The following is a 25,023-nucleotide window of genomic DNA, read 5'->3' on the forward strand; positions in this document are numbered from 1 at the left end:
TCTAGAATCTTGCGCATTTTTGCCTTGTGTAAATATTTTTACTAACAATGTTCTTGCACAATGTCCACTTTGTTTTTAAATTAACAGATGTTATTTAAGAGGCAGCATTTAATATTTGCAACCACTAAACAAATCTTTTATCTTACTAGGCATATCCATGCTGGATAAACCTGAATGTCAATATTGTTAAAGTCATTGCTCAGTGGGGAAAAAATATTGAGCCAAATATTTCTAGACATTTGAAATTTTCGAATAATGGAACTTGTCAGCAGTGCAGTTTGTACTGTATTTCATTTTTATTGCTGTTAAATCACCATCTCCAGGAGACTTCATTTTGAATATGAATTGTTTACAATAAACTGGAATTATTTCCCCATTCTGGCAGTGGTGTGGAACAGCAACTTCTAATAGAATAGGAGGGGAAAGACCTCAATTTTCTGGTGAAAGTAAAGTATTCATGATCTTCATAGGATAATGGAATGACCAAAAGGTTAGCTGGTTCTTGGGCATGAAAGCTAAGCACTCATGGATCCATGTGTTCTAGTGGGTCCCTGCAAATACAGGAAACCAAATGGGGTAGAATGGACAAAACTGGTTCATTTGTACCATCAGGTTCCCATTTTATACCTGCTTGATAACATAAGCTTATTCCTTTTTACAAGGCCTGATACACTATATAATTGCATTACCCCATCTGGTAATGAAATAATTAACAGATCAAAGTCTAAACTGCTTCACAGTAGACCTTGCCAGTTCATCAGTGGGAAACCTGAACTGGCATGAAATCCAGTCAATAGGCTACTTTGCCTCACTTCTTCAAAGGGTCAACTTAAATTCTTGTCATTACTAGTTTGTACTGCCCCCTAGTGGCCCAATCATTACTGTACCTTTGCCTGGGTAGTAACAGTATTGGATGGACTATTGCAATGCACTTTACATGGGACTGCTTTTGAAAGCTGTCTGAATGCTTCATATTGCAGATGGGGCTACCTATTGACAGTTTTGAGGTGAACGGTTTAAAGACCACCAATTGCAACTACATACTGGCTGCCTGTATGCTTCCAAGACCCATTTTAACAGAAGTAGTATGACTCAGGATCTCACTCTCTTCTGGACTTTCTCTTCAGCATGAACCTACCTAGACACTTAGATCCTCAAGCCCTCCACAGGTCTCTCCTCTGAGGGACGCTGGGTGTGGCAATAAGGAGAGGGACTCTAGTTGTGGATCTCATTGATGAAATGATCTCCCCAGCAAGGTCTGCTTGGCCCCTTTGATGACATTTCAGTGCCAGCTGGACTTACCCCTTTTGTATTAGTACGTAGTCAGGCTGCTTCATGGAAAGTTATCCTCACAACTGAGGCTTTGAGATAACAATTTGCTTCAGGAACAAAGAGGCACCTAGGCAAAGTAGGGACTACATCCAAAGTCTCATGTAATATCACCTATTGTGTCACACTGCTCACCTTCAGCATCAGGGATGAGATGGATAAGGCAGGTCTTGCTACAGAGAAATGTAGAGGGAATCTGATACTGGGCAAGTTTCTCAAATTTGTCTGTGTTCTTCCAGAAAAAAAATATTGATAAATCTGCTGGACGGTTGGGCATTATGTCTGGTCCTGCCACATCTAGCCCTTAAATCTTCTATCAGATTATCCTTCCTGCGTCTTAGCAAATGCTTCAACATTGGAATTTCTTCAAGGTCTAACAGCACATCATTCTTTAGTGGAACATGTGAGGAAGTAGGCAGGTTTTTCTAACACTTTTGCTTTTACAAGTATTTACAGCACAACTTTCCTTTTGTCAGACCTGTGAATTGGATTCAGACAGTCATACTTAGACCCACTGAGTGCTGCCATCTGAATCTTCCCACTCTCCATTCATATTTTGAGGACTGCTTGGTTTAGAGGAAGGTGCTGCCTTCTCTCTCCATGGCTCGTACCTCAAATGTTAGAACTGTGCCTGCTACCATACAGAAGGAAAGGTGTTTGTTTTAAAAAAAGCCAACATTCTTCTCCAAAGCGCCTGTTCTGCCACTTTGACTGAATGAGACAAGCAACACAGAAGATGCTTCATGCACACATACAGCAGCATAATTGCATGCCATTTCTATTCTCTAAAGCCCACCCTATTTTCCTCCTCCCCTAAGGCTTGGGAGTGATGCTAAGTTCCAGGTTGATAAATGGAAAAATAACTACTGTTCCTAGAGCTGAACCCAGTTGAGGGATTGGGGTTGGTTTGCACTTCCAAGACCTGAATGGACTAAGAAAGTGGACTTCAAATATCCAAAGAGGTCCTCAGCTGAGCACCAACAGACTCCATGATGGAGCAAGGGCCGCTCTGATCTGCATCCCTCTCAAGGTTCCATTTTGAGAAAGCCCTAATTTAGGCTATGGAAGTTGGACAGAACAGGGATTCTGGTAGTGCGCCTTAAAGCTTTTGTCCTGATTGGCTGAGAAATCATTCTCAATAATTAATCTGTACTTGATAGGCAGGAGCCCAACACATGCAAAAGAAGCAAACTCCAATCTTCTCACATACTCTGAAGGCCACATGAGACCACCACTTTCCTGAAGCTAAGCACTTAGATGGGTTAACTGCCCAGAAACCACACCTATGGCACCTTGGACTCCCTGACAGAAGAAAAGAGGGATATAAATGCAAAGGGGTGGAATCTGTATTTTAAATAAAAGAATAAAGCAGGTAAAAAGAAGAAGCCAGCAGGTGTTCAGTTATCCAACAGCAGCTATGATGTAGCATCAGTAAGTCAATGCTTACAACATTGGTTCAATAAGTTTATTCTTTTCTGACATCTCCATAGAAAATTATGGAAGGCCTCTTAGCTATCAGCCACACGCTCCTGGGCCCTTAGGAAGCTAGCCTTCTTTTGAGCCACACGATCTTTCTTCTGGGCAAGGGATAACTTGGGACGGTTCCACCTGCAAATAAGAGATTGTGTTAGTGTTGCTGATGCGTTAAGCATAAGGCATGAGCCTTAGGAACATTTTTTTTAAACGGAAAAACTTGACACCAACCTACTATTTCAAAGTGCCACTCTACAGGCCACCATTTACTTTTTCTACCTTTTTAATCCATCACTGTGCCACTCAGGGCTATATATTTTTTTTACCATGTAAACGTCAGGTATTGAGAGGCAGTGACATTCTTCCCAGGAATGTCAGGTCATTCTAAACATGCCTGTATGCTATACAACAGCAAGTATGTGACATCCTCAGAAGGCAGGATTATTATAACTCAGCATCATATGCTTACAGCAGAGGACCTACTATGTCACTGCCTCCCCCCCCCCCAATTTCTGGGGTTGTCAGTTCTACAGTGGCTTAATTTTCCAACTATATTTAAGTCTACCTGATGTGAGTCTTAACATGGAAGGGAAGGGGAAAGTTTTCTTATGTGGCTGCATAAAATAATTCAAATCACTTGACTGTGGGCCAAGGATTTAGTGCAGAGATGGGGATCCTTTGTTTGCTGTGCTGAGAAGAAAAGATTACCTAACTGGGACTTTTGAAATTTAGCCAAATATTACACGTGGCCCTAAAGCCACAGGTTGTTCACCTGCTATAGAAAATGGCTGCACATGTATGATCGCCTCCCTCAAATACCCTTCAAGACCCTCAGGGAAAGATGGCCCCATTCCATCACTCAAGTGTTCACTGCTAGATTTGCTAATTTATACCAAATACAGACTGGCAGGTCCACCAAGAATACATCCAAGCTCTGTGAGATTTACACTCACCACTAACTAAACTAGGTAGGCAAATGAACATGACTGTGACCCGTGAATGCTTTACAAGTGCCTGTGGGAGACTCGTAGAAGAGTAGGATACGAGGTGATTTAAAAGATGACATTCCCAGAGCAAAAGGTGTTGTATTAACTTGAAAACTAAGCAACCACTGTCCTATGAGACAGTAACTTTCAACAAAGAATGGAAAACTGTGTTTGTCATACCAAAGAACACTAATAACCAATGAAACCAAAACACCTCTGGCCTAAGAAGCAGGCCAGAACAATCATAGGAACTAAGTGGAACTACTGTTTTTCTCCTGCAACCGAATTAAGAGCAGCCCATGAAATACATGTTAAGTGATAACGAACTTAATGAATTGTTATCAGTTCTGTTCTACTGCTGCTCATATTCAAACTGCCAGTACTGCCATTTGTAAGATCCTTTTTTGTTTTGATCTACATTAAGGAGAGATCTTAAGGTCCATAAGCAGCACCCAGCTTGCAAAGGCAAAACTTCCTGCCGGGACCAAGCTCATGAAGGAGGCTGCAACACAGGAGGAGCCTTAGCAGCTTGGATGCAACCCTCAAGCCTAACACGATCTAGACCAAGCTGTTAAAAGCACACAGGGCTTTTACACTAAGCTTCCCAATAAGCCAAAATGTTTCTGAAAATGCAAATTCCTGCCACAAAACTAAGAAATCTTTCCATCCTAGTATCAGTTGTTAATGCATTTTAAAAAGTTTCAGTGGCACAGCACTTTTAGTAACAGACGTTTCTTTATAGGATATCATCTTGCAGGAGGAGAAAATGACCATCTCACCTCTTCTTTTTGACTTCCCTCTTGGGTTTCTTTTCGTGGACTGGATTTTCACGTATTCCAGCATGGGCTTTTTTGTACAGTTCTTCTATCTGAAATAAGGATTTTAGAAATCAGTTTTACATTTTGTACATGTTGAGCAAAATTTACTTGACACCCCCCCCCCCGCGCCCTATAATAGGAAGTAATGTTTTAAAAGTAACTCGTATACAATGTTGTCATAACTACATACCACAGATCTATTCTAGATAAGGACACAGAATGAACACACAAATCAATACAGAGTTCGTGAGTATGACCTTTCTTCCAGTGTTTAAGTACGTATAAAAGAGACCCACAATTACAAGAACTTGGGGCAAATTCACATTTGGGGAAGTGGGGGGCGGGAAACACCTGTGTATGAACATCCATCGTACACACAGCACTAGTTGGATTTTACAAATTTTAGTACTCCAGCAGGCTGGGACTATTGACCACTGACCACTGAGTACCGACATCCCTCACAAGAAGCGGTCAGCCACTTTGCCACTTGAATGTTTTGATTTCTTAACAGAAGCAAAAGTAACTTAGTCAGGCTCTAACTTCACACACACACAAACAGAGATCTATGTGGTCCAGAGGTTTTCAGCCTCCTCCAAATCAACAGAGGGGGTGGAGACTAACACCTCCAACTAGGAAACTTGCATCTTACTTTCAACAATAACTTATGATTTTGCAAATGTGTGAACACCTGTTCTTCTAACTAACCACTCTGAAGCAGCCAACCTAACCGTTTCTTGGTTACCAGTCCATGAACTTGGGCAAGCAAAATTTCCACAGGGGCTCTGGAGTTCCCAAGTACACCAAATGGCTTAATACTACAAATGCATTTCCTCTGAAGGGCAAATTATGCTAAAAATTTATCACAAACCAAAGTACTAATGTGGTTTAAAGCAGCCTTGCATATCAGCAATTTTATCTGTGAATCATAACAAGTGTGCTGGTGTTGGATGAGTGGCCACCTGCAAGGCTGGATTTAAGACTAATTTCCTCATATCCACTTAGCAGTGCAAGAAAGAAGGAATTCGTGCACCTCTGACTGTTCACGTCCAACTGAAATCCCAGTGCTTTCTGCACCCCTGCTTTCCAATCCAAGACTACTACTATCAAGATGCTCTCTCATCAAACAGGAACTCCAAAGGTCTGAGCAAGCTTTGAGCCTTTTAAACAGCAGAAAGGAAGACAATTTAGGAGTTAACCAGGGAATTTACAAGCAGTCAGGAAACTGGACACGTATCTGTGGTGGATTTACAAATGGAATGATAGGTCATTATTTAACAAGATATTTTCAGGGATGTGCAAGGCTCATAACAGAGATACTAGGTCTGAGATCTGAGAGATCCCAGATACTTGCTAGTATTTTCCCATAAAAGTGTCTGTTGCCAGCAATATCAGTTCAACGCAACACACACTCTTAGTACTTGCTTTTTCAATCACTGTGAACATCAAGCATCTTACCATATCAGGCGTCACGTTGTTCTTTATATACTGGGAGAACTGTTTCTTGTAAGCGTCTTCATCTTCCTCCATCAAGTAACGCATGTAATCGGCAACATTCTGGCCCATGATGTGCTTGCGGTGGACCTCTGCATTGAATTCTTTGCTCTCCGAGTCATAACCAGGGAAACGTTTGGTACTGAGAGACATGAATTGAGGAATCCTCGTTAACATTTGAGAGAAAGCATTTCTTAAGCAAAAATCAGTCAAGATCAGACAGAAATTTCAGCCACCATCAGTCCCGTCTTGAAACACTGAGCTCTCTCATACACATGCCAAGGACCAACTACAACATGTTCAAGTCAGTGGGACATCATCACATAGCAGCCAGATTGAAGACAAGAAGGAAAAAAAGGTGAATTATTAAGGAGTGCTGTAATGAAGGTTTTTTTGGTGGGGCGGCAGAAATTACAACCTGTTTTACTATTCTGGGTATTGCTTGTACAATCTACTGCTGCCGTCAAAGTGATGAATGGTGGTAATTCTCAAATGAGCCAGACCTCTGAGCGTCTGGTATGTGGAAGTCTGTGGTAGAGAGGAGACGGCAAGTGAAGTCCGCAATGGGAGTATCATACCCAGGGCCAGGTGACTTAAGATGCAGCAAGTAGCATTAAGCACCACCACCACCACCACCAACAACACTTATGGCAAAAGTTAAATTCACTGAATTTAAATTTCAAAACAAACACACCTCCATTTCTACGGGAAGTGTCTGAACTATCAGTCCCAGGGGCGGGAATTACCTGTGTGGAATGGAAAGACCACCATCCACAGCTCCCTTCAGAGCACCGAAAACTTTGTTCCCAGTGGTAGTGCGAGCAAGGCCTGCATCCAAATAGCACGTAAAAGCACCAGGTTGCCCATCCACGCTTTCTACATTATACTCGTCACCCGTCACTTCAACTTGACCTTCGTAGATCTTATCAAGGCCAAATTTGTTCAGAAGCTGCAACAAACAAGGCAACAGGTCTAAGTTCTTCTTCATAGATCTACTGCACTGGAGACCAAAACAGGCTTTCGGTGAAACATTCCATATTTCATGAGACAGAAAGATAGGCAGTTTGCAACCCACTCCAAGGGCCAGTTGTGACCAGAATGGTAAGCTGTTTGTTTTAAAGATATTAAAACCTTAAAACACCAGGGCTGGGGAAAAACTCATGCACCAACAATCTTTTAGGAGTCAATCGTGTGCACAAGTGATTCTACAGAAGCAACTTTTTGAGACCACAGTCAGCAAAACTTTATCTAGCCCGTTTTCAGCATGGGATTTGTCATTTGGATAACACCCTAATGTGAGAATTCCAAGTTACTAATTGTAAGTTGAGCTAGCCATACCTCTACCACATACAATGCAAGGATGTCTTTAAAACCATGGCTGAAAGGTGGGGGAACATAACAAGAGCTACAGAGGAAGGGAAATAGAATCTTGCAGTAAAGAAATTCCACTGATATAAGAATTCTGAGAGGTAATTTTACTTTCATCAAGTACTCAGGAATAACTGGTGGCTAATATGCTGAAATGAAACAAGCACAGACATACACACCCAAACCCAAAGTTCTGTCATCTTTTTTTTTGCCCAGTTCATTTTACAAGGTGCTGCCTTAATACATACAAAATCCCAGGTTTGTACTTGAGAACTAAAACAGAAACAGACTGGGTAAGTGCTGATGTGCATATCCCACCTCCTACAGACATACACTTTAAGCCAGTACTATAAAACCCTAAATTTCCATTATTTTTAAATCGTGTGTCCCAATTTGTGTCAAATAAGCTGGTGCAGATGTTATTCTGATTTTTCAGAATAGATACATACCCTGCGGGCCATCAGCAAGCCTGTGCAATAGGCAGCAGCGTAGTTGGTCAAGCCTACTTTCACTCCATACTTTGGCAGCTCGTGAGCGTATGCGGCACAGACAATCATGTCACCTTCAATTCTGGCATATGCGATCTGACAACAAAAGCAATGTTAGTGGGTGACCTCCAACCAAACAGCTGCAATATTAATTCACTACAGTCTTCCCTCTGTTTGAGAGGAGTGCCATCAAAGTCAGCAATCCTGTAGTGCCAACCTTCCCCCATGTTCCCCCCCCAAACCAGAGTGTACCCACAATGTCTGTAAACAATGTATATCTACCTAAGAAGCATGAGTGAGTTTAGTGAGTAAAGCACATATCAGCAACAGCTAGATCTTTGTCGGAATAAAAAAAAAAACCTTATAAAAGACACTGACCAAATCATTCTCTCCCTTCATCATCTGCTCAGTCCCCACCTTGCCCCCCGTTGATCTATTGATCCTGCTCCTTCTTTCTCATGCCCTCAGAGAAACATGTTTAGACTCTCTTGACTGTGAAGGACTACTGGTACTTTAAGCCATAGACAATGAGAGAATACACACACACAGTAGCTACAATAGTCCCGCATTTTAGTTATTCAACTATAAAGAATGGTGGCGGCAGCAATAAGGGCAGTTAGGTAAGTGCTGCTATAAGACCAGGACAGTTTGCCACTCAGCTTCTCATCCAGGACAGCTGGTTCCTCAGGACTGTAGGGCACAAGCTTAACTGTTTCTAGGTTGTCCAAGGCATTCCAATATGAAAATGTAACAGGGGAAAGACTTCCAGTGATGATATACATATTTAGTCCTTTTTTCCAGTTTTTGCACCCCAAATTACAAAGTCATTTGAACACTGTTGTCAAAAAGTAAGAGATGTGTAGACTAAAGAAACCTGTTTCATTCATAGGTTTGGAAATCAAAGTACTTCTGAAGATTTACTTAGCACATGGCAATTTCCACGTGAAAGGGTCTACAACAGCAAGCCATCAAATGCAACTTTGTCAAGTAGAACAGAAGCATTGCCACCCAACCCTACCCCACTCATCATTCCCTCCTCCACCTCTTTCCCCCTTTTCTTCCTAATGTAACACTTATGTCTCAACAAATGAAACTGATCTGTAAAAAATGTAACCTGAAAAAGAGACATTGCACATACTTTTGTAAACCAAGAAAACTTTAATATTTTTTTTTAAAAAAAATTAAACTTCCCCCGTGAGATTGAAGTGAGTTCTTTTTAAAGCTGTCCAGCAGTAGTCCTGTATTCCAGATTCAGGTAAATTAAGCATAAAATCTCTCTCACACACACTCACACAAGGAAAGATCTACAGCTTTGAAAACCACTGACATACACTTATCCAAGATCAGAAGTTACACTCAAAATGGAATTCTGAAAATTTCTGTAAGTCCTTACCAAATTCAGAAATGCAACACATGCAGTGTAAGTTTAAAACTGATTTTACACTAGCTTAAATTATGGCTTCCTCAAAAGAACCATGGAAATTCTAGTTTGGGAAAGGCACTGAGAGTTATACTAGTGATTACTAGCCCTTTTGCAAAACTACAATTCTCAATGCTCGCTTGTTGGTAGCCAAGCCAGTTAAATAGCCTGAGAAATGTATAAGCAATTTGCTCCCTGCTTCTTTTCTATATGATTCTCATAAGCAGGAAGGGTCGGGGAATATTTTTAGAAGAATAGAACAGTTAAAAGAAAATGCCATACGAAGATTTGTGAAAGAATAATTTCACCTTCACTCTCAGCATTTTCTACAGGCTGGTAGCTCTTTTGTTCCTAATGAAAGCATGCCGAACATTTTGAGATGCAACATGCATCTTTGCATAGAGAAGCACATCAGAAATTAAGTAGCAGAAAGCAGAGTTTGGAGTCAACTTAACTGAACCTGCTTTGTTCAATAAGCTCCTTTGAGAAACAGCCAATAAGGAAATGTGGAAATGCAGTAATATAGAAATTCACCCATTTCGTTTGAACTATACCTGGCAAAGAATTCCAGGGAATGAAAAAATGTTTCGAGATGGTAACATAAAGGGCCTTTCTGCTTATTTTAAATATTTCTTCCTAGAAAAAAACATTCAAGACACCTCCTCAAATTTATCCATTACCAAGTCTTGCTTTCCTACAAAAGGAAGTATTGTCACAGGATATGGCCTATTCTAGAGTTCAGAATAGTTTCTGCCCAAGAACTACCTCTGCAGTACAATCAAGGACAGAAAGGAGACCTTACCTGGCAAATGATATCTCTGTTGGTGACACGTACAATCATCCTATATTTAGGGGTGTTGTACTTGTTTTTATCTTGAATCACCAAACGTTTACGAGCATAGTAATCAGTCTTTCCCTCTGAAACAAAAAGGTGACAGATTGGAATGTATTTAGAAACTGCAGGTTCAAGGCCACATCCATCTAATTTATTGAAAGCTTGCAAAGATAAAACATACCTCTCCTTCTTCGGAATTTGACTTGATACCTCTTGAAGTAGGCCTTATTCTTGACAACTTTCACGAACCCCTTGAATAAATGACACAGAAACATTAATGTCAAAAACATTTGCATAACCATCTTGCAAGTGAAGATAGCAGGAACTTAGTCAAGAAGGAGAAAAATGGAAATGTGTTTGAAAAGAGCACAGCCTAAAAACACGCATTATAAACTTAAGACTTCTTTATGGCAATGATGCAGAGGAAAGCTAAGTCTTCAAGCTGCTCAGTAGCAAAGTGCTTAGCACCCATTAGTGACACCTTCATCTTCAATTACAAAACACTTACTGTTTTAATATAACATGTCACTGGAAGTTTCAAGGCTTTCCAGAATCCAGTAACTACAATTGGACTACATAAAGCATTTATGGTAATGATGAGGAAAAATATAGTAAATACTAAGTTTGAAAGTAGCAAGTAGCAAGGTGTCTGGGTGGCAATGTGGAAATCAAGGCTTCCCAAAACTGAAGGATTTATGCTGACCATCCACTAGAGGGGAGAAGACGTTAATAAAACTATCCCACCGATGCCTTGCCTTACTTCAGTCATTACACCCTGGCATCATTGCATTTTCCTATAGGAAACAACTCGACAGGTCCACAGGCCCTTCCCACAAGCCCTGGCAAGTTACACGCACGCCGGCAACTCCAGCTTTGCCAGTGACACATATTTGACAAAGTCGGGATGAAACTGATGTCGATGTTTACACGCGCTAAGACATGTGGTTCTTTCAAGACAGTCTTTAAACGGGGCCAAAAAGGGGCCTCGCCCCAAGCATCGCTGACCCCCCCCCCCCAGGACACAACACAGCGCAAAGCTTCCAGAAAAGAAGGACGCTGCTTTACACAAGACCTGCGATTCGGGACTCTCCCTTCCAAATCCCCGCAACGCCTTCAGACGGCGTGGGTCTTGACCTGCAAGTTATCCATCACGCTTCCTCCCCACCTCCGCTTCCCGATCGCGCAGCTATCGTTAAGACAGGCTCGGAGTCATGCGTGCACGCCTTTGGGGGGGCATTCAGACACGCAAGGCCCGAACCCTTTGCCACTGCTGCGCTCAAGGGCCGGAAGATCTTGGGAGGCAGGAGGAGAAAATGAGGCCCTGTGCGAGCGGGACCGAAGAAGGGAAATGCAAACAGAACCAAAAGGGGGCAACCCGAAGAAACCGACCCGGGGTGGCGTGTTTGGGGAGAGCACCAACCGCGGCCCTTCTACTGGCAGCGGCTGAAAGGCGGCTGGTTGCAGCCATTAGGCCACGCTGGAACTCGCTTCCGCAGCCGGGCCTGCCAGCTGCGCAATCCGAATCCATCCGGCCGGCAGCGAGCGAGGAAGCGGGCAGCCGGGGTTCGAGAAAGCGGAGCCGACTCTCCCCTTCCCATCTTGGCCCATTTGGTGCCGGTACTGACCATGGTTCTCGGTTCTGTCCGCTTTCGCTTAGGCCGGGGGCCGCTCAGCGAAACGTCCGCAAGCCGTAGCGCTGGGGGAAAAGGCCGAGCTCAATGCGCAGGCGTTACACGTCACCTGGACGACAAGGCAGAGAGAGGTTCCCCTACCCGCCAGCAAAAGGAGAGAGCACTGCCCCCTGGAGGCTTGGAGGAGAGACGCGCTCATCCCCGCCCGCCGCTCGCTCCTGCGTCCCTTTTTCTGCGCCGCCAGAGATGACGTCAATCCATGTCGTCGGAACTCATGGTCTCCTCACCACTCGGAGTGTAACGTCAAAGCTCTCAGCGGAAAGCCAGCGGGTGCGCCACCTAGTGGCACCTCGGTGCTTTTGCTCATACATTTCAACGCGGATTCTTCATACCGAGGACTGGGGCCATGTATACTACAATATAAAATAAATATACAATAGACAAACAGTATTAAATAGTACTTTGGCCACCTCATGAGAAGAGAAGACTCCCTAGAAAAGACCCTGATGTTGGGAAAGATGGAGGGCACAAGGAGAAGGGGACAACAGAGGATGAGATGGTTGGACAGTGTTCTCAAAGCGACTGGCACGAGTTTGGCCAAACTGCGGGAGGCAGTAGAAGACAGGAGTGCCTGGCGTGCTCTGGTCCATGTGGTCAGGAGGAGTCAGACACAACTGAACGACTGAACAACATTTAATAGTACAAAAACAGAAATTGAATCCTGTGGTCTCCTGAATAATTTTTAAAAGTATGTTTTATACATTTGTCATTTTCACTGGAATTATGAAGCCTGAGCCCCTAATTTCAGAAAGTTCACTGCTGGTGCAGTGCTGCTTAATCCAGTTTGAGATGGGCAGGATTCCTATGCTCAGCACCAAATCCAACTCACTAGTAAATTTCAAGCAACGTGAAATGAGGAAACAGCTAGAATAGCTCCCCTATGTTGTTGTTGTTCAGTCGTTCAGTCGTGTCTGACTCTTCGTGACCCCATGGACCAGAGCACGCCAGGCACGCCTATCCTCCACTGCCTCTCGCAGTTTGGCCAAACTCATGTTAGTAGCTTCGAGAACACTGTCCAACCATCTCATCTTCTGTCGCCCCCTTCTCCTTGTGCCCTCCATCTTTCCCAACATCAGGGTCTTTTCTAAGGAGTCTTCTCTTCTCATGAGGTGGCCAATAGACCATGAGCTCCCCTATAGACAATAGTAATTGTGATGTGCCCATGAATCACAATGTCCCTCACAATAGAACAATACATCCACCATTCATAACACTACAAGTTTTATACTACAACCAGTTGTGAAGCTATTTCAGTGCTGTACATCCACAAAACATGATACTCTGCCCATGTCCCAGTCAGGATGTTGAATCTATACTGTAGTTTGTCACACTGTCACATCCATGTTACACTTATAAGCTGAATAAGGTAAAGGTAAAGGACCCCTGGATGGTTAAGTCCAGTCAAAGGTAACTATGGAGTGCAGCACTCACCTCACTTTTCAGGCCGAGGAAGCCGATGTTTTTCCCCAGCTTTCAAGGGTCATGTGGCCATCATGGCTAAGCCACTTCTGGCACAACGGAACACCATGACAGAAGCCAAAGCACACGGAAATGCAGTTTACCTTCCTGCCGCAGTGGTACCTATTTATCTACTCGCACTGGTATGTTTTGGAACTGCTAGGTTAGCAGAAGCTGGGACAGAGCAACGGGAGCTCACCTCATTGCACAGATTCGAGCCACTGACTTTCTGATTGGCAAGCTGAAAAGGAAATAGCTGCCCTGCTTAGTGTAGTCCTTTGTTGTTTAGAAATATTCCAGGAGCCATAGCTGTCAACTTTCCCCTTTTTTAAGGGAAATTCCCTTATTCCGAATAGGATTCCTCGCAAGAAATGGGAAAAGTTGACAGCTATACCAGGAGCTGGCATGTATATGTCAACCTCCTGCCCAAGCAGGTATCCTGTTCAGAAGTTCAAGTCAAAACTTATAAGCATGTTCAGTAAAGATAGCAATTTTGCAAAGGAAAGATGCAGAGCTACAGGATTAACAAAGCAGAATTGACGGGGGTAGCCTACTAACAAGGACGCTGCAAAAGGAATCTAAGTACTGTATTCCTCCTCCCATCTCTCTCCTTTGCAGAATGTTCCACTACACAAACTTACATGGACTATTACTAAGATAGTCTGAGCAGAAGGACTGAGACCACAGCAGTCCTAATTCGTCTGCGGAGGAACTTGTCACATAAACATTCTACAGGTACATGTAAGCTTATAAACCAGAAAGGTTTCTACAGACGCTGTTTGACCTTCCTGTAAACCCACTTTATAAAAGGGCAAGTAAAAATGATCAGGCAGCTGGAGCAAAGCCTCTGTGAGGAAAAGTTACTACATTTTGGGCTTGTTTTTGTTGTTGTTGTTGTTCAGAAAAACAGGGAGACATAATACTGTAGAGGTGTATAAGATTACCGTATGTATGGAATGGAGAACGCAGATAAGGGAGAAAACCCCTCTCAAAATGCTAAACTCCAGGGACCCTTAAATGAAGCTGAATCTTGGGAGATTCAGGACAGACAAAATATGCTACTTCTTTATACAGCAAATAGAATTTGCTCCCACGAGAGGCAGTAATGGCTACCAACTTGGACAGTTTTGAAAGAGGACAGGACAGATTCAACTATCAATGGCTACAAGAGCCTAGGAGACCCACCGCTTTGGTATTGCCTACTTTAATAATAATAGTTTAAAACAGTGTTTTGATGTCCTGAGCAAGCAAAGCAAGGGAGGCTATCAGTAGCATGAAGATGGTATTAAGTTATCACCTCAAGGGAGATGAAGTCCTAAGTCATGATCACGTTAGCACAGGAAAAAAGTAATACAATCAAGACAACATTCCAATAGGAATGTCCTCTCTGGAGATAGGCCAATTCAATCAAGAGTCTAAATTTAATTATACTGGCCAAAGTATTTCAAAGACTGTACCAAGGCTCTCCATAGAAGAAATGGCTGGGGGCAGGCAGAGGGCTGCCTTTTCCTGCTGAGTAAGAACCATGGCTATGTTAGTCTTTAGGGAAAAACATGGCTGCATAGGGATGGAGGCTTATTCCATAGTAACCTTTTGCCGAATCAGACCATTGGTCCATCTAATCTAGTCTTGTCTACACTGAGTGGCAGCAGTTCTCCCGGGTTCCAGGTGGATTCAATTTAGCACCTTCAGCATACAGGCAAATGCTCTATCAATGAACATCTACCTATTCAGTGCCAAAATATGGTTTGAAGCTTTCGGGTAGAAAGCCAAATAAACAGAGGGCTTTAGGGACCTTGGTTCTGCCGCTCCAATTCTATGCTGATTGCAGTTCTGTCGTATGATGCTGAAGTTGTCCTTTGCCCCCCAAAAATCACTTTGCTCCCTGAACATCTGAACTCTCAACACAGAACCCGGAGCCTGACTCTGTCCCCCCCCCCCGCTTTTCTTTCACTGCCTCTGCCTTCCTGCCCCTCTGGACCCCCACTTGCTGAAGCAGTGGTCCTTGACCCTGCTGCTCAAAAAGTTATTCCCGGCGCTCCTCTTGATTGCTTTCCTCACTTTTCCCTCCTCACCCAGGAATTTCAAGACTCTTATACTAAACCTCCAATGCTTTGCAGGATATCTTCGGGAGAAGAAAAGGCTAAGAGGTATACTCTATGTGTGTCTACTCATAAGTAAATTTCACTGAATTCCCACTCTCAAGTAAATATCAATCCCATAATCTTTAAACACCTATTATCCTGTAATCTATTAGAACTCCCCAACCAATGCTATGCTGAACAGAACAGGAGACATGATTACCAGTATTCCACATAGGAAGAATCCAGCCAAGTAACTAGCTCCGCCTCTTCTGAGGGGTGGAGTGAGGTACTGTATTTATATACCGGTAAGCCCTAAAGCCCCTTTTCCGCTTTGGGGTATGTCATTTAGTATTGAGAAATACTCCTTTCTTCTACAATGGATACTGTCTCCAGGCGCAGGGGTTTCAAGGCGGTAGTAAGCACAAAAGTATTTTTTAATAAGCTTTATACATTAAAGTCCTTAAAAAGAAATGAAGGGTTTTTTGGTGCCCTAATGTGATAGTTGGTTGTAGTCAACCAAGTTCTACTCAAAGCCAATTAACATAAATTAATTATGTTTGCTAATTTCAATGGTTTTATTCCGAGTATGACTAATGTTGGATACAACCCAGGTAGCTAGTAGTTGTTGTACTCATTAAAAAAAAAATGTATACAAGTACAGTGTTAAAGGTTCTGTGATAGGGCAACAAATAACCTACTTAAAGTGATTTCGCCCCCCCCTAACTTTCAGAATCACTTCCTAGTGAAAGTTTAGAACCAAACTGCTTTGAGGGTTTGTTTGTTTTTTTAACAATCAGACAGTATATAAATTTTATGAAATAAGTAGAAACACACTTACATGCTTGGGTTTTATTCACTTTCGTAAATATGGTTCTGTAGAATATAGTTTTATTGGTTATCAAAAAGTTTAGGGCCTGTTCTGATACTGTTATTGCTAGGAGTGGTGCTTAGTGTAGTAGTATAAATGACATATTCAAATAAGTTGTACTCGGCGTAGACTCATTGAAATCGATGAACATGGCTAAGTTAGGTCCATTAATTTCAGTAGGTCTATGCTGAGTAAAACTTAGTTGAATACCACTCTATCGTTTCGTTTTGCTACTGGTACTGAAGTTGGTTGACTAATTTATATAGCCCAATTCTCTGAAGAATTGAGCATCACTAAGTCCTTCTTAAATAAAAAGGCTGACTTGTGCTTTGGCCTTTTAAACTGTGTCGGGGCGGTTATCGTTTTGGTTTGTTATTATGCTATGTATTTTTGTGTTTTTATATTGTACACTGCCCCATGATCTTCGGATGAAGAGTGGTATAGAAATTTAATTAATTAATAAATAATAATAATAATAATAATAATAATAGAGGCTAGTTTATATTGCTGACATACACCTCATGCAATGAGGTAATGGCTGCAGGTTGTTTCACAGTAACCTGAGTGGAAGTACCGTATTAAAAGATTTCCTTGACCTGAAGCTATATTCTGTAGCAAAAAAAAGGTATGTATGAATTTGTGTTGTTGGGGCTGTCACTACGCTCAAGAAGTTTAGCCATTTAACAATCTGGCTTTTAACCCAAACACTAATTTAAAAAATTAGAACTTTTCAGTTTAACCGATCAAAGCTACTTCCCATGTTGGAAGGAAAGGCTACCTTTAATGTTTTCATTTCCTTATGGTAACATACCAAAAGCAAAAGAGTTTAAAAAAACCCATAAATATGCATGCCTTTAATTAGAGCTGCCATGGTTTATCAACCCCTCTGCTTCTGAGTCTTTAAATGCTTTCAACATTAGCAGGTGAGGCTTACTCACTTGTCTGTTCAGGATTCCTGCCTTGTTTAGTGGCTGGAACCTTAGTTCCTACATTTTTTGGACTAGGGGGAGGCTGAGGTTTTGTTTATTTGTTAATTAGTGGGTCTGAGTATTGCTTTATTATTTGAGTATATATATAAATATTTTAAAAATGGATGTTATGTGATATGAAATATTAATGGATTATATTATTTCTCCTCCTTTCCCCCCATGGTAATGCGTATTGTAATATATATGACTGTAAGTTGCTTGTAGACTTTTGGGTGACAAGTGACTAATTAAAGTCTAATAAATGGGGAAATAATAATAAATGATTTGTGAGTGTCGCCAACTAGTTTGGTAATAGGTTGGGCCCAACAAAACAGTGATCTCCTGACTTGGGACAGGGGTGAAACTAGCCTTTATTTCACCTGGGTCAAAGACCAAGTTTGGCATCCTAAACACATTTGTGTACACACACACACACACACACACACACACACAAACAAACAGGCTGGGAGTCTCAATGTTGCCCCTCTAGAGAGGCTAACGGGTGGGGCTTTGGGAAATCTGTCAAACAGGACCATTGAACTGCTTGCATGTGTGTCTGTGAAAATGGGAGAGTGGAAGTATGGTTTTATATTATGATTCTAATTAGGGTTGATTTTGGCAATTTCCCATTAAAAAGCTCAAAAACTATTTTGTTGTTGTTGAGATTTCACAAAGAAAGCAGAAGCGTCCCTGTATTCCAGGGGCAGTCTTGGATCTACATAATCCATTCCGGTTTCTGGTTTGATCCTGGAATGTCCCGCTTTCCCTTATGACACCCCTATTTTAATCGGAGAAATGTTGGGAGGGTATGGTAGGATGTCCCTGTTTTCATTGCATAAATGTTGGAGGGCATGGAGTTATCTGACACCGCCCCTCCAAACTGTCTGAAGGTAATCCTGTATACATAAGTTTTTTTAAAATGTTTAATATTTTATTATGGGGGCGGTATACAAATTTGAAGAAGAGGAGGAGGAAGAGGAAGAAGAAGAGAAGGAAGGAAGGAAGGAAGGAAGGAAGGAAGGAAGGAAGGAAGGAAGGAAAGAAGTATGGCTAGGAAGGAAGAACCCATGTGTTATGACAACACAGTTCCCATCATAGATCTTGTTTTCTCCTAAGGAGATAGTGCCCTTTCCCCTGCCGGGAGAAAGCAGAGAAGCAAGTTAGCATTCAGGGCAGCAAAACCACGCGCGAGAAAAGCTGCCCGGCTGCTGGACGCCGCTCAGCCTGCATTATTTCCTCGGCAGGGAAGGCAGCCCAGCCGAGAGGCCGGCCTTCCTCCCAAGCCAAACCGCGGGGCGTTGCAGCCCGGCTGTCCGGCGACGTTCCTTTCCTCGCCGTTCACCTTCTCGTCCAGCCTCGAGTCGCCTGCCCCGACGGCGGAGGGGGCGCACCGTGCGCCTGCGCGCGGGTCTCTCTCCCAGGGACGTGGCCCGCTTTCTCGAGGCTGGAGCTGCTCGAGAAAGGGTGGAGAGAGAAGGAGGGAGGGAAGGAAGGAAGGGGGGAAAGAGAGGACGAAGAAAGGCGAGACGCCGTCCGGGCGGGGAGCTCCGAGGAAGCAGTAGCAGCAAGCAGCGGTGGCGGCGGCGGCTCCGGGCCGGGCTGGCTGCCCAGGAAACTGATGTTCTCGCCTCCCCTCCCTGGCAAAGGCTTCCAAGGTGAGCGAGCGTCGCCCCTCCTGGCCCCCATCGCTCCTTTGCACCCCAGGGAGGAGGAGGAGACTCCATGGGAAGAGCCCACCCACCCATCGCCCCGGGGGGAAGGGTGCCTGGGTGGGGGAGCCCGGTGGCCTTGGAGAGGGCCAGGGGCGCACGGGAGACCCCTCGTCGCGCTGCGCCCTGGAGACGCGAATGACAGGAAGGTGTGGACGCCTCCCTCTCTCTCTCTCTCTCTCTCTCTCTCTCTCTCTCTCTCTCTCTCTCTCTCTCTGTCTCCTCGGGCCTGTTGTGGCCTTGCAAAGAGGGCTGCTCTGAATGCTCTCCCTTCCCCGCGTCTTGCAGGCGCTTGGCTGCAAAAGGAATCGCAACAGCAATATCGGAGAGCGCGCTGCTTGCGCCGGTGCGGGATTTCGTTGGGGTTTCCTCCTCCTCCTCCTTTCCACCCACCGGATTTCCTCTCTGCGGTGGGGGAACGACCCCTGTGTTGTGTGTGTCTGTGGTTAGTCTTTGTGGCAGCAACGTCCCTTCTTGGCTCTCCCAGGCTGAGCACCAGCTCCAAGTGAAGGGACCTGATCCGGCTTTATCAGACAGGGCAATGAGGGCATAATCCCTCAGAGATGGGACCGGGGTGTTTCCTTACAGATGCTCAGCCATCAGCAAGAGTTCCCCAGAGTACGGGCAGAGCGCTTTCTGCTTAACCACAGAAAGGTTGCACCCGCAGATGGCGCGACATAAAAACGTCAGCCTTGTAGCTCAATTGTTTGAGGATTGATTTCAACCCATGGGATGCATGCACGGGAAGAGGGATATATCATGGGTGAAACTTCCCCCAACTTAAGAACTGAGTGGCTCCCGTCAGTCCTCACTAAGTCCAGGGGAGCCTTCACAATCCCATCCCAACCACATATGGCAAAGAAGAATTTTTCTTGTCTTGCGTGTAAAATTCTCCGTCATAGGTGGAGGTGTCTTAAATCAGATACACCCATTTTGGAGATCCTTTTATCGCAGCGGCAAGCTACATAGATGCACACACAACGGCATACATTTTAAGATCTCTGCATTCTCTCCTGCAAAACAGTTGGTTGAGATGGGGAGGAGGGAAGAGCCCCAAAGGAGCTCAGGCGTGGAGTTAGTTCCTTAGAGAAGCTTAAGTACCGTATGTCTGAGACACTGTGTTGGAAAAATAAGCTCTAGGCCTCTGGTCCTTTTGACTTGGCTTGGTTGCACAACCCATTATGGAGACTGGTATGTTTTCCCAGTTTAAGGCTTGAAACCATTTTTCCTGAGCTGCTTTTTTCCCTTCCCTTTGCCCAGCTATGGTATCCTATAGGACACTCTGGGATAACAGCAAGGTTTTATTAATGATGCTGCTCATTCTCATAAGAAGATTCCATTACCCTTGCAGTGGAAGAAGAGAGATTCTGTTGATATGTGTGGATCTTGCCTGGGGGAGCGAATTACTCAAGACATCTAGTTTGAGCCCAGTGGCCTTTACGAGGGGTAACATGTTGATTTCAGCTGGTTTGCAAGCACCTAACAGAATCAAACTGAAATACAAGTTTCTACATGAACCATGTTAACTGGTGCCTATCTCTTACTGCTTAAATGGCAGTAGAATGAATTGAGGTGGTCCTTCAGAAGATGCTAGATATTTAAAAGTGACTGGTCCTCTTGCATCCCCGAGGCGTTGGAAATATTGATCCGCCTGTTTAAACGTTCCTGATTCTCTGCTCGCTAGCTCAAATTGCTGAGTTGCAATTTGGACATACATGATCTTCAGATTGACTAATTCTAAACCAGAAGGCTTGCATAAGAGTGATGAGCTTGCATAAGGATATTGCCATTTTTCCACAGAATAATAACCCACTTCCTGTAAAAAGTGTTTTTAAAAAAATCCCTGTTAAGTCAGCTATTTGTATACTCGGCATGCCGAGGTTCAGTCCAGGATAGCTTTCCGGGAAGTTCAGTTTGCTTTTCGAAGAGTTTATGTTTCCTCGAAAATTCACCCCAGAAGATATTGTGATAAAACTTTTGAGAGAATAAACAGAGGTGCGTGCTCAGATCAGAGAGGGTTGCTCAAACCAATGATGGAGACTTGGGTGAAAGTGCATCATTCAGCATAGCCGAAAACTATGCACTTCTGAATCTAGAGACAGCATGTATACAGGGATAGAGGCATTTCCCCTCCCTATTCCCACTCTTGATTTGCCCGTGGGGCTTAGCTGATCCACAAAGATGTGGGAAAAGCTGCAGACAATGGGTGTTTGGAATTCCCCCATGGAGTAGTGAGTGGAGTGGGAGGAGGCTGAAATCTTATTTTGTACAGGCATCTTTGTAGGGAGGAGAAAGCTGACCTTGAGGGAAAAGCAAAAGCTTGCTACAGTTGGAACAACTATGTTTGCTGAGTTAAAGAGAGAGAGAAAGGGCTATCCCCCTACAGGCATGTCCAACAGGTAGATCGTGATCTACCAGTAGATCACTGGACATCTGTGGTAGATCACTGGTAGATCAGTGGCTCCCCCAAAGAAGCTAAATAACTTTGTCTCCCCTAAAAAAACTCAACATCTTTGCCCTGCACCCCTAAAATGACCTGAACCACCAAAAACAGGGCTTTCCTTCCTAAAAAAACTCACTGTCGCTTTCCTCCTCCCTAAAGAAACTCAAGAACTGTGATCTGAACCCCCCGAAAGGGGGTAGATCACTGCCAGTTTTTAACTGTGTGAGTAGATCGCAGTCTCTTAGAATTTGACCACCCCTGCCTAGGATATCCAGCTTAAATACTCTGGGAGATAGGCTGAAGGCCAAGCCACACATTACAGTTGGTTTATTATCACTTGTCTCATTTTGTCTGTACTAAATATAGTTGGATTGGGCAAAGTGGGGGGGGGGACTGATTTGATTCTGGTGCCGGGGTGGTGGTGGAGATGTTTAACACTTGCCCTTGCACAATTGTCCCATTCTTAATTGCTGCTCTCACGCTGCTCCACACGGAAATATATAAGTGCCTGTATCATGCCTGCATTCTCTCTCTCTCTATCTCCCCTTGCAAATCAGCAGACAGTATTTTTGGGAAAGGGTTATTTAGACTGAGGGAGGTAACCTTCCCCCTCCCGCTGCATTTTTTCAATGCTGCTTTACTGATCAAATCAGCATCTTCTTTCCCTGCATGCAGATGCATTCACTGTAGTTAAAAACAAACAAACTCAAAACACCAGGAGATCAATCAATCAAGGATTTCACCGTAATAGCATGCAATTTGTCCCTAAGGCAGCTCAGCACTTGTTACCTTGCTGTGGCACTAGGCTACTATAGTCTTCTTTGAGATTTACTTACATTTTGACACTATTTTTTAGTTTTTCTGATGGTTGTTGGGATTTTGAGCAAGGCCATAGAAGCTCACATCAATGTTTGGGGGAGTGGCTGTCAGGTGCGTATTGAAAAGTCATGGGGTACTGTGTGTTTTCCCCTTGACCCAATTTCCTCACCACCTCCACATTGTTTGATGCTGAGGCCTGGTGTTTTGTGGTTAGAGGGAAATTACCGGCACATGGTTTTTCTGCAGATGGTTGATAAGATGTGTATAGAAAGGCAGGGCTTGTATTAAGGAGGTGCATGAAGACTAGAGGAAGACTAACTAGGAATAGGCAATTGGTGCATGGTTTTCTAGGATTTTGTGTTTTTAATGTGGACAATTGACTGTTGTTGTTCAGTCGTTCAGTCGTGTCCAACTCTTCGTGACCCCATGGACCAGAGCACGCCAGGCACGCCTATCTTTCACTGCCTCCCGCAGTTTGGCCAAACTCATGCTAGTCGCTTCAAGAGCATTGTCCAACTTTACCCCAACATAATTCCCTTTTCTTTATTTTACAAGTAGGTGACATGCTTAAGATTCTCATTTGCCCTTCAGTTTTTTAAGCTCCTGCATACTGCTAACTGCATTTAAACAAAATCTCTTCAGGAATGACCACTCCCCACATCAAATGGGGGGGCGACGTTTGCGTGGTCGCGCACAGCCCCCTGAATTCCTGGGTGACACCTGGGAGTTCGGCTGGCTGCGCCCTCCCCCAGAGGGGATACCTGGGGTCTCCGCCTACCCAGTTAACCATCCAATCCCACCTGGGGAAGGCGTTGCCAAGGGATTGGCCAAGTAAGGGGAGGGACTACTCTTTTCCACAGGCACGCAGGCACTGCTATACCAAGGCCACAGTTGAAGGGCCGGAAAGGAATTTCCCTGCATTGGCAGGTTTCGCCTTTCCCATAGCAATTCGTCACAACTTTGGCGGTTTCAGGCCTTGGGCGGAATCCTTTAGTCATCTTCCTAACTGGGGGGAGGGCGTGTGGGGCGGTGACTCCACACCCCCAGTGTGGCGGCGATAACAGGGTTCTCCGTTAAAGGGGTATTGGGGGGAGGCATTGTCCATACGCCGAGAGGTTGTCATTGCTCTCTCCCACCAGTGGTGGCAAAGCGGGGGGCGGGCTCTCAGCTTGAACATATGTTCTCCAGAGCCAGCCCAATCCCCACACATTCTGGATAACCCTGACGTTTCCCAGGTCCCCGGCTGGGTGCTGGGAAGGATAAACACCCAATGCCTGAGCCAAGGTCTCCCTACACCTGAATCTTAATAAAGTTGTGGCCAATTTTAATCCCATAGCACGGTGTCTTGTGTCATTATTCTGCTCGGGGGTCGCCTGGGGGTTGGGGGACTCCACCTGTCCATACAAATAAAATCTGTAAAGTCTGTAAGGACCAGGTGCTAGGGCTAGGGTTAAGCTGGCACTAGTGGGTTGTGGGAAGAAATAGCAGGAGTAGAATCTCACTGTTTTAACAGCTGCATTTTCCCCTCTGAAAGGGAGGGAGGGAGACCTACCACTAGCAGTAAAGTATTGAGATAGCTTGAAAGTAAATGCAATTAAACCCAACTGGACCTCTTTCCAAATAAATGTGGTGAGAGCTGTGTGTATCTCTTAGGGCTGTCTTCTAAGGCTGCTTTCCTCATTTCTTTCCTTTTTTTGTAGCAGTGTACAAAACATTTAATATATACACCAATAAACTGTAGCATGCATGAGGTAAATGTGTATATACTGTATCCCATTGGGGCAAGACCGAGGAAACCCAAAAGCAGTTCCTTGCTGCTTATTTAGCTGGGGAAAACTGCAATCTGCTGATATATAATGGGCAGAGCGGCCCTAATTTTTAGTGACTGATCCCCATGTAAAACAACCTTGAAGCACACAGTTCCGTGGGTCTGGAGATTTGCAGAAGGTGATGAAAGATAAGATCTACTTTAATGTAGGATGAGCATAGGGTTAGCATAAGATTAGCATCTGTTACTCCTTTAAAATTGTTTTTCCATTCTTGCATCCTGATCCTAAACTTGCTATGTAAATAGAATGGATGTTTCACTGGTACCGATAGAATTTTCATGGAAATATGATTAGCATCCTAACACACAAGCTGGGGTCACACACGATCAAAAACTGTCCTCTACTGAACTTTTAAGACGAGAAACATTTTTAAAATATTGGCTGTCAGACAGCTCTTATTGTCAAAGTTCTTCCTGGTGTTTAATCAGAATCTCCTTCCTTTTAACTTGAAGCCCTTGATTTGGTTCCTACCTTCCGGAGCAGGAGAAAACAAGCTTGCTCCATCTTCCATGTAGCAGCCCTGTAGATGTTTGAAGATGGCTATCATATCTCCTCTCAGTCTTCTCTTTTCCATGCTAAACGTCCCAACTCCCTGAACTGTTCCACTTAAGGCTTGGTTTCCAGACCCTTGATGATCTTGAGTGCTCTCCTCTGCACACATTCCAGCTTGTCAATATCTTTCTTAAATTGTGGCACCCAGAACTGGATAGAGTACTCTAGGTGTGGTCCGACCAAGGCAGGATAGAACATTTCCATTGATCTGGGCACTAGACTTCCATTGACACAGCCTAGAATAGCATTAGCATTTTTGCTGCAGCATCACACTGTTGATTCATGTTAAGCTTGTGGTCCACTAAGACCCCTAGATCCTTTTGGCATGTGCTACTGGCAAGCCAGCTGTCTCCCATCTTATATTTGTGCAGCTGGTTATTCCTGCCGAGGTGTG

The 25,023-nt window shown here is 43.9% G+C and overlaps 2 protein-coding genes and 1 non-coding gene across 6 annotated transcripts in view; 1 reads left to right on the forward strand and 2 right to left on the reverse strand.

Moving 5' to 3' along the window:
- The window catches only part of LOC117048152 (divergent protein kinase domain 1A), a 111,384-nt gene that overhangs the window by 20,586 nt on the left and 65,775 nt on the right, over positions 1-25,023 (forward strand). For 3 of the 4 annotated variants that reach the window (XM_033151593.1, XM_033151595.1, XM_033151596.1), the window contains exon 1: positions 18,823-18,932. The exons of the other annotated variant lie outside the window; for it this stretch is intronic. The gene's annotated coding sequence lies outside the window, so the exon portion shown is untranslated. Of the gene's footprint in view, positions 1-18,822; positions 18,933-25,023 lie in introns of those variants that run through there. 4 annotated transcript variants of the gene reach the window in all.
- RPL5 (ribosomal protein L5) lies at positions 2,773-11,988 on the reverse strand. The gene is made up of 8 exons (XM_033151600.1): positions 11,834-11,988; positions 10,390-10,459; positions 10,176-10,291; positions 7,915-8,049; positions 6,844-7,046; positions 6,062-6,239; positions 4,568-4,656; positions 2,773-2,937 (listed from the first exon to the last, which is right to left on the reverse strand). The coding sequence occupies exons 1-8, from the start codon at positions 11,834-11,836 to the stop codon at positions 2,838-2,840; spliced, it is 894 nt and encodes a 297-aa protein (XP_033007491.1). The 5' UTR covers positions 11,837-11,988; the 3' UTR covers positions 2,773-2,837.
- On the reverse strand, positions 6,329-6,425 carry LOC117049322. Its single transcript, XR_004426950.1, has one exon. It is a non-coding gene; the product is annotated as a small nucleolar RNA SNORD21 (small nucleolar RNA).

Source organism: Lacerta agilis, chromosome 6, assembly GCF_009819535.1.
Source record: "Lacerta agilis isolate rLacAgi1 chromosome 6, rLacAgi1.pri, whole genome shotgun sequence".
Classification (NCBI taxonomy): Eukaryota; Metazoa; Chordata; class Lepidosauria; order Squamata; family Lacertidae; genus Lacerta; species Lacerta agilis.